General features: G+C 45.6%; 1 protein-coding gene across 1 annotated transcript in view; it reads right to left on the bottom strand.

The window, feature by feature from the left end:
• Nucleotides 1-8,994, bottom strand: part of LOC310799570 (neural-cadherin-like) — a gene marked incomplete at both ends in the record, with an annotated part of 319,707 nt that extends 310,713 nt beyond the window's left edge. The window contains one exon of the mRNA XM_083662160.1: nt 7,962-8,994. Within this exon, the coding sequence (XP_083518286.1) occupies nt 7,962-8,994 (1,033 nt within the window). The remainder of the gene's footprint in view (nt 1-7,961) is intronic.
• Nucleotides 8,995-10,334: the final 1,340 nt, after the last annotated feature.

Here is a 10,334-nt window from a genome sequence, read left to right on the forward strand (position 1 = left end):
CATATTACCTCTATACACACTTCAGTTAGAGAGCAGCTACAGTAGACTCCTCTCACCATATTACCTCTATACACACATCAGTTAGAGAGCAGCTATTTTTTCACTTGATGTTCTCCAAAAGCCTTTCTTTTAAAAACAAAGCTTCTTGATGGTCTTCAAGCCCCTGTTCATGTAAAAGTGCACTGATGGAACCACCTAAGGCGATTGCAGCAGTTCCATACTTGTTTTCCGAGTAGTTCTTTCCAACCCTGGAGCGGTTGACCCCTCTAGTCGGGTTTATTTGGATCAATGAGTTGACAGCGTTCGGACGGAGACCTTGTTGTGTCAACCATAGCTGATGCTGACAGAAAGACCTTCCCCACACCTGTCCCATTCTGACCAATGAAGGCCAAGAGTGCTGCCATGTGACTTCTGTTGTAAAACAGGGCAGCAAAGACTAAATCAGTAGAGAAAGCCTAATAGATAGAAAGCATAATAGATAGAAAGCATAATAGATAGAAAGCATAATAGATAGAAAGCATAATAGATAGAAAGCATAATAGATAGAAAGCATAATAGATACCATTTGGATGGTTTCATCCTAAGCACCTGGCGGATGTGCATACATTTCAGCCTGCATGATGGCCCCAGTGGGAATTGAACCCGTCACCCTGTCAGCTGTTAGTGCCTTGCTCTGCCCATTAAGGCACTAAGCATGACGCAAAGGACAACTCTTTCCTCTGTTGCTGAAGAGGACAGAAGAGAAAGCAGCAAGAGGGGAGGCAGTATTGCCAGTCATGTGATAACAAGAAAGAACTTTCTTGAATTAACCCATCGATACCTGATGCAGCATTTGTGTGCGTATCCCTTTAACACCTTAAGTGCCATAGCCGAAATAATTCGTCTTACATAATCCAACGCTTAAGTGCCAGAGCCGAGTTTACTCGTCTTACATAAACATTTTTTTTTTTTTGACGGTGGAACATCAATCAACAACTTTTACATCTTCGAGATCACTATTGGAGCAAGATAATGTGTATAATCTATTTTACCGACCCACTAAGTGTTGACAGTGCTCCCCCAGACGACCGAAATCAAAGAAAAAACTGCCGCGGGACCAAGCCGTTCAAGGAAATGCCGTGGCGATTTTACAGTAATCCGTTCAAGACTTGTCTTGCCTGAGAGCGGCCGCGCACCGGCAGCAGCACACAGAGAGCGGAGAGCGATTTGCAAAATAGATCATAGGTGAAACACACTTTGAAACACCTCAGAAAGGCCAGAATCAACATCTGCCCATCGCCCACGCATTCCCCGGCCCATCTTGACTCGCACAAGGAGCGTCCGCACGCAGGCAAGCAAGCAGGCAGGCACACAGGCAGGCAGCAGCAAAAGCGCTTCTGACACGCCCGCTGTACAGCCAGGAGGAAAAGACACACGGAGGGAGGAGTTTGAATGAGAGGGGTGTTTCCTGTTGTTATGGAGGAAATTACTGTTCAAAACTATTGTTTAGAATGTCTGACGGTCTTACTGATGCCAAAAATGAATGGTTAAAGTGACTGTTTCACAAAAAGCCATTTATCTCTGAATAAATTTCCAGACGCTGAAACCATGCTGTACTCAACGGCTAATATCTACATAACTACTAACTCTGCAAACTAACTCTTTTAGACAGAGAAAGCACACATTCTATTAGTTATTTTTAGATGATTGGTGTTCATGAATTCTTAACAGAAAAGAATCCTCGGCTGTTGCTAAAATGAGCCAGAATCGTCAAAAACACCCCTGGCACAACTTACCTACAGGAATGAAAACATGGCTGGCATTCAATGTGTTAAGACCGCGAACCGCGTCACGCGGTTCGCGGTCTTAAAGGGATACACACACAAATGAGGGCTATACACGCAAATGCTGCATCAGGTATCAATGGGTTAAGGGCCCTTAGTAAATGTATTCACAACATTCTCACTATAAAGATCTGATTCACTGCTCAAGAGTTAAAATAGTGACATTCACTAACATGATGAAGGTCATTGTGACTGAAATGCTGACAGTTTCAATGATGTACTAATGATGAAATACCGTATGTTCGTTATGAAATGGCAATATTGCTGATGATATTGGTCTAAAAAAGATGTATATATGCTGGACCCTAATTGAGATGTGCAAAAGTTTTTGGCACTGGCATAAAGGGAGCAAAGGTGAAACAGTAAAACGGTCCATATTCCATTTAAAAAAAGAAGCTATATGCACGACGCGCAACACTCTCTCCATTAAAATCAGATTTATTGCTCCAAAGTTAAAATTGATCTTGCCACAGTTTGTTGCTGCTAACTACAATGAATTATTCATAAAGATTTTGGGAAGTTACAATTCCACATATAGACTGAGGGGGAATGAGGGTCACAGGTGTTTCTATCCAGCTTCCTTCTGTCCAACAAAATTACATAATAACTCTTGGGTTATAAAGCAAAATCAGAATAAAGCTTGTTTTATATGAATTATAAATGATCAGTTTTTTCCCTTTCTGATTACTTGCCTAAACTTAACCTTCACATGACAAAGAGAAGATGTTAGCCCTGACCAATACTGCAGAAGCTGCGAGGCCTCTGCTGCCCCTCTGCTCCACCCTCTGCCGATCTGGGGAGAGCTGTAGACTAGCACCATGCTTCCTCCAACACAAGCGAAGTTGCCAGCCACTTCTTTTCACCTGACAGTGGGAAGGTTCACCGGCAGGATGTAGCACGTGGGAGGATCACGCTATTCCCAACAGTTGGGAGGCAAAGAGGTTAATGGAAAATGTGGTCTTAAATGTGAGAAACACTAGCACTAACGATACTGCTGGTGTGAGATAGCAACACTAGCACTAAAGATACTGCTGGTGTGAGATAGCAACACTAGCACTAATGATACTGCTGGTGTGAGATAGCAACACTAGCACTAACGATACTGCTGGTGTGAGATAGCAACACTAGCACTAATGATACTGCTGGTGTGAGATAGTAACACTAGCACTAATGATACTGCTGGTGTGAGATAGCAACACTAGCACTAACGATACTGCTGGTGTGAGATAGCAACACTAGCACTAACGATAGCGCTGGTGTGAGATAGCAACACTAGCACTAACGATAGCGCTGGTGTGAGATAGCAACACTAGCACTAACGATACTGCTGGTGTGAGATAGTAACACTAGCACTAACGATACTGCTGGTGTGAGATAGTAACACTAGCACTAACGATACCGCTGGTGTAAGATAGCAACACTAGCACTAACGATACTGCTGGTGTGAGATAGTAACACTAGCACTAACGATACCGCTGGTGTGAGATAGTAACACTAGCTCTAACGATACTGCTGGTGTGAGATAGTAACACTAGCACTAACGATACCGCTGGTGTGAGATAGTAACACTAGCTCTAACGATACTGCTGGTGTGAGATAGTAACACTAGCACTAATGATACTGCTGGTGTGAGATAGTAACACTAGCACTAACGATACCGCTGGTGTAAGATAGCAACACTAGCTCTAATGATACTGCTGGTGTGAGATAGTAACACTAGCACTAATGATACTGCTGGTGTGAGATAGTAACACTAGCACTAATGATACTGCTGGTGTGAGATAGTAACACTAGCACTAATGATACTGCTGGTGTGAGATAGTAACACTAGCACTAACGATACTGCTGGTGTGAGATAGTAACACTAGCTCTAACGATACTGCTGGTGTAAGATAGTAACACTAGCTCTAACGATACTGCTGGTGTGAGATAGTAACACTAGCACTAATGATACTGCTGGTGTGAGATAGTAACACTAGCACTAACGATACCGCTGGTGTAAGATAGCAACACTAGCTCTAATGATACTGCTGGTGTGAGATAGTAACACTAGCACTAATGATACTGCTGGTGTGAGATAGTAACACTAGCACTAACGATACCGCTGGTGTAAGATAGCAACACTAGCACTAATGATACTGCTGGTGTGAGATAGTAACACTAGCACTAATGATACTGCTGGTGTGAGATAGTAACACTAGCACTAACGATACCGCTGGTGTAAGATAGCAACACTAGCTCTAACGATACTGCTGGTGTGAGATAGTAACACTAGCACTAATGATACTGCTGGTGTGAGATAGTAACACTAGCACTAATGATACTGCTGGTGTGAGATAGTAACACTAGCACTAACGATACCGCTGGTGTAAGATAGCAACACTAGCTCTAACGATACTGCTGGTGTGAGATAGTAACACTAGCACTAACGATACCGCTGGTGTAAGATAGCAACACTAGCTCTAACGATACTGCTGGTGTGAGATAGTAACACTAGCACTAACGATACCGCTGGTGTGAGATAGTAACACTAGCTCTAACGATACTGCTGGTGTAAGATAGCAACACTAGCTCTAACGATACTGCTGGTGTAAGATAGCAACACTAGCACTAACGATACCGCTGGTGTAAGATAGCAACACTAGCTCTAACGATACTGCTGGTGTGAGATAGTAACACTAGCACTAACGATACCGCTGGTGTGAGATAGTAACACTAGCTCTAACGATACTGCTGGTGTGAGATAGTAACACTAGCTCTAACGATACTGCTGGTGTGAGATAGCAACACTAGCACTAATGATACTGCTGGTGTGAGATAGTAACACTAGCACTAACGATACTGCTGGTGTGAGATAGTAACACTAGCACTAATGATACTGCTGGTGTGAGATAGTAACACTAGCACTAATGATACTGCTGGTGTGAGATAGAGGCGACCAATCGTCTCTCCATCTTGGTGTTATTTGTTTATGGTCAAGGTACTTACAGTCATGTGACATATTGATGCATGAAAATATGACATGTAGCTCCTTCGCTGATACCGATGTTCTAACTTGCCCGTGCAAAGGCAGCAGTCTGTCTTCCTCTCAGCACTCACAGTAACTCTGCACCATCTATCTGCCGTCCATCGACCGCACTTTTGACGGTGTCTGAAACAGAGGATTGGGTTTCAGCTTGACTGTCTCTCTCCGCAGGCTCTGTGGCGACGTTCAGCAGCAAGTAACGCCCCAGAAAATAGGACTTTCTCCAGAAAGTTGTGACGCGAACGAGCAGAGTGATCGGAAATGCCCGGGGAAGAGAAATAATTACAGTGACGGGGGTGCGGGGAGTTGGGAATGTAAAATGTCTTAAAGTTTCTTAATGAACCGTGACAAACAGAAACAACAATGAAAGAAATGTGCTGGCAGAAAGGCACCAGAGGGAGAAAGCAACAGAGATGGGGGGCGGGGGTGGGAGGGGGGCATGGTCAGGGAGTCATCAGAACCTGAGCAAATGAGCAAAATGCCATCCATGTGCATCCGTGTGTGTGTGTGTGTATCCAATGTGTATCCTCAATGTGTATCCAATGTGTATCCAATGTGTATCCAATGTGTATCCAATGTGTATCCAATGTGTATCCAATGTGTATCCAATGTGTATAATGCGTATCCGTGCAGCTGTGCACGCAAAAAGTAAAATAAGAAAATAAGACCAGTAAATAAGATAAGAGCCATTTCTGCTCTTTGAAGGAGCCAATGCTGCAGACTCCTTTTCATCCTGATAAGCAAAAGGAATAACAGGCGGCTAATAACCATCTGTCTGCAAAACCCTCAACTCACAATAAGCACAACCTTGTGTTTATTTTGGATGGATGTGTGTGTGTGTGTGTGTGTGTGTGTGTGTGTGTGTGTGTGTGTGTCATCAGGTGTTAACTGCAACCAACCCAAGAGACCTTGAAAATCCGATCACCCGAACCACATTTAGCCACAAAACAACAAAGTCTTAATGCAATGTGCCTCCAATTGACATATAGGTCTTTTGCGTGAAATTGAATATATCATAATACAAAACGGTGACAAGTGCAACACCCAAACACAATGAGCAGCATGCACTGTGTTGGCAACATTCCCATGCATTATGTAGAATATCACAGTGAGCCAATGCTTCTTGGCCGATCCCAAAGATTTCGGCCAGAGTTCAAACTAGATTATTTTAATTGGAAAAATTGGAAATGCCTGAATTAGGTGGCAAGAAAAGCCAGATGACTTTACTTCAAATCACTTCTCTGCTGGGTTTCCCTTCACTGTGAAACTGCTCCACAATTCCTCAATGTATGGAGGTCCGGGTTCTGATGCTTAATTATGCAAAGCCACAAAATATGTCCTGTGTGTGATGGTTGTGACGTACAATGTAGTGAAGTACAATACTGCCGCAAAAATCTTTTTAAGAAAACGTAAAATGGCTGAGTTGAAGACAGAGTGCAGGTAAACATCATGCGCTCGCCCCCGGCTTCACCAGCCAATGAAATGTGAGAACAGATGGCTTCAAAGTGTTTCAAGTCCCGCCCACAGCAACAACACAGCAACCACCTTAGCTGCTTTCCACACACATGAATGACAGATATGCCAAATGTCCCACGTGAACGTCCACCTTCTACTCACACAGCAGCAAGCTGTCTGTTGATGTGGAGCTATACAACATACTCTGCTGCTGTCTGGTGATCTAGAATGCATTTTCAAATGCTGCAGCAGTCCTGCCACAGCCAGTAAAAGACAGTGAGAGGCTGTGACTGTATGAATGTGCACAAGCAGGACATGGGAGTGAAAGGCAGCCATTAGTGAATCAGCATTTGATGCCAGTTTACTCTCTGCCTTCCATCAGGATCAATAATGTCCCATTGACTCACTCAAACCCCCAGACACACTATGAACTGGCCTTCATGAAACAAGCTGTGCAACTGTCTTTCCAGCAAACCACACAGATAGATAGATAGATAGATAGATAGATAGATAGATAGATAGATAGATAGATAGATAGATCGATCGATGGATAGATGGATAGATAGACTAAACATGTTATGGTGGATACAGAGTCTATTAGTCTCTAGTGTCAAGCTCATTGTCTCATTTTCATTGGTGCACATGCAAATTGTTCATGTGTGTGTGGTTACATGTAATCTCTCTCTCCCCCGTCTCTCTCCCTGCCTCTATCCCCCCTCTCTCTTTCTGTCTCTTCCCCCCTCTGTCTCTCTCTCCCCCTCTCTCTCCCTGCCTCTACCCCCCTCTCTCTTTCTGTCTCTTCCCCCCTCTGTCTCGCTCTCCCTCTCTTCCCCCCTCTCTCTGTCTCCCACTCTGTCTCTCCCTCTCTCTCTCTGCTTTAGCCGCAGGTGATAATTAACCTGTTGGTATGATGGCGCACTTCTCCCCTGCAGCGATCATCATCATCCTCATCATCATCAGCATCATCATCACCATCATTCTATTAGTGAATCTCACTCTATTTGTAAACACTGAGCACATTGAGAGTTGTTATGCAAACTGTTTCTCAAAGTGGGGTCCGGGGACCTCCAGGGGTCCTTGAGAGAGGTTCCAGGGTGTTCCCAGCAAAATGATGTATAACTTAATGGGAATAGTTTCACTGCATTGAATTACTAGAGGTTAAAACAATGGCCTGGGACATCTACAAGGATGACTGTTTATGGTCCTTTAGTCACCTTCACAGCTATAGAATTCTGTATAAATTCATAAATAATAGTTTATTTCAGAAGGGGCTCCTTATGCCAAAATCGTATCAAATGGGGGGGGGGGGGGGGGGGTCTGTGGTCTAATATGGATGTATTTTGGGGGTGCTTGCTTGACCCAAAATGTCTGGAAACCACCTGATCGAGTCTGCCTCTCCGTGCGTAATTACGCACGGGAGGAATACGTGTGATCGGATCTGTAAAGATCATAATAACACGCAGGTATTTGGTGTAAGGTCGCGTCTTACACCAAATATAGAATTATAATGAGCAGCAAATACAAATAAGACATTTTGGAAACATCATGCTGTGACAGACTGAGACAGACTGAGGTGAGAAATACGAGCTTGCTTTTCACTCTCTCTCTCTCACACACACACACACACACACACACACACCTCTTTATCGCCTGCTCACCTCTTTTATCCTGGACTTTGACGGTGATCTCCAGCAGAGGTTCGCTCTCTCGGTCCAGTCTCCGTGAGATGACTATATCCCCGCTGTCCCGGGTCGCGCTGACCGGGGAGCTCTCAGGGTCAGGCTCCAGCAGCTCGAACGTGGCAGACTGGAACCTCACCGGGCTCAGGTTCATCACCACGGAACCGATTCCCGCGTCCTCTGACACGTTGATGAAAACGGGGTTGTCGGGCTCCAGCGCTGACCTGGACCTGCGTGACGCCGCTTTAGGTCTCCGTTTCCCCGCTTGGGAGTTTGGCCATTGCCGGGGATTGATCTCCACGGCGATGCTCTGACTGGTGCGCGGAGGGCAGCCACGGTCCCGGGCAAACACGTTGAATTTAATGGGCCCCTCGAGACCGAGGATCGAGTCCACTAAGAGGATCTCTCCGGTTTTGGGCACCGCGTAGAAACTTCCGTTTCTCGGCACGGCGAAGTAGATGAGCTCCGCGTTCTTGCCGCTGTCTCCATCCCGCGCGGTAACCGTGTAGATGACCGTGCGCAGCGCGGTGGCATCATCCAGGCTCAGCTTCACAGCGGCACCGGGGAAGGCGGGCCGGTGGTCGTTGGTGTCCAGGACGTCCACCTTCACGGACGCTACCGGAGATTCGTCCCCCTCCTCCTCCCCGGAGAGTCCCGCGCATTGCCCGCAGCACAGACCGAGAGCCAGCGCGTACTCAGCCCGCTCCTCCCGGTCCAACACCCCCGCTGTTTTCAATAACACGTGCCCGCGTTTATGGTGAGCAAACACGCGGAAATTCTCGCTGCCGTCACCCAGGAGTTTGAAGTGCCCCGCCGCCGAGCCGGGCTCTCCGGTGCCGCACAGCCTCTGTGAGTCAAGCCGCTTTAACGGGACGCTCAGCCCGTTGACCCGCGAGCCCGGAGCCGAGTTCTCAAACACATGTCCGTGGAAGAACGGCACACGCGGCTCCGCGGTCCTGTTCGCGAGGGCGCAGGAAAGGAGAAGCGGTAAAAACATGTTGGTCCAAATCATGACTGTCTCCTCCGCTCCACCGCGCTGAAGCGATCCTATCACACCGGGCCGATGCCGAGGAAAAGAGCCATGCTCGTTCCTTGGGGATATTTCTCCTCTTTTCCTTTATCATCCACAACTTCCATTAAATTCCATTAAATCACCGTGGAAACAGCCGAGTCCCGCTTCAACTGGACGCAGGAGAACTTTGTGTGTGTTTGCGCAGCGCGTCCTCCTCTGCTCTCTGTCTGCGCTGCTATGCGCGTGCCTATACCGGGGAAAAACGGCTTCAGCTCGAGTGTGCGCCGCGCGCACAGGGGCGGACGCAGTGCTTTGGGGGTCCGAGGTAAAGGCAAGCATGCCACGTGCCCCCCTGAATCACAACACTTTTCTTCTTCTTCTTCTTCTTCTTCTTCTTCTTCTTCTTTTACGGTGGTTGGCATCCAGCTTATTGGTGCATTAACGCCACCTTCTGCTGGGGAGTGTGGATCAGACAATCGACTTACAATCTAAATCCCTTAAACACACACACAACCCTTTCCCTTTTTAATCCATTCTTTCTATACATTATCTTCAAGTTGGGCTGAGCAAAGTATGTTTTGCTGCTGCTGCTGCTGCTGATTATTAGATTATTTTAGTTCTCTACTGATGCCACTGCAAGTAAAATTAGCTTTTAAATCAAATGACACAATCACAAGAAGTGGAATAGCCCACTGAATGAGTATAGGGGGAGACCATGACTTTTTTTATAAGCATTTAGTTTAACACATACATTTTATACCATCAATGGTCAATTTTAATGTCTCTGTAGGCTACATAATTGTGTATTTTGTTATTATTTATTCCGTAATTCTTAATCTTGTGCAATAATAGAAAAAAGGTTCTCCACGCATCATCTGGCAAAATACAGCTGGTGCTTCTCAGTTTGAGGACAGTAAACCTCCCTCCCTCTATTTCCTGTATGTGCAATAATAGTTAGAGTATAGCTATTTATATAGGCTAGCTTCACTTATTATCTTTATCGTCATTTTATTACTAGTTCTGAATTGCATCTTGTGATCTGGATGCAATCGTAATTTTGTGTATTGCGAATTACAATAAAGTTGAACTTGAACCTGGACTTGACCATTGCGCATCTACTGTATCTCCATTTCCTCTCCTCTCCCTTCTGACTGATCTCACACCAGGATCACATTCAGTCATGCACTTAGAGTTGCTGCAAACTGCATGTCTGCACTGTCTTGCACCAAACGCACTGAGACCAAACTGCTCAGGCCTGTCAGTTTGGCAACATCAATTTTCATCACGAGGACACACGAGGTAGTAGTAGAGTACCCAGTGATAAACAGCAAATAAACACT

Source organism: Poromitra crassiceps, assembly GCF_964638095.1.
Source record: "Poromitra crassiceps genome assembly, chromosome: 28".
Classification (NCBI taxonomy): Eukaryota; Metazoa; Chordata; class Actinopteri; order Beryciformes; family Melamphaidae; genus Poromitra; species Poromitra crassiceps.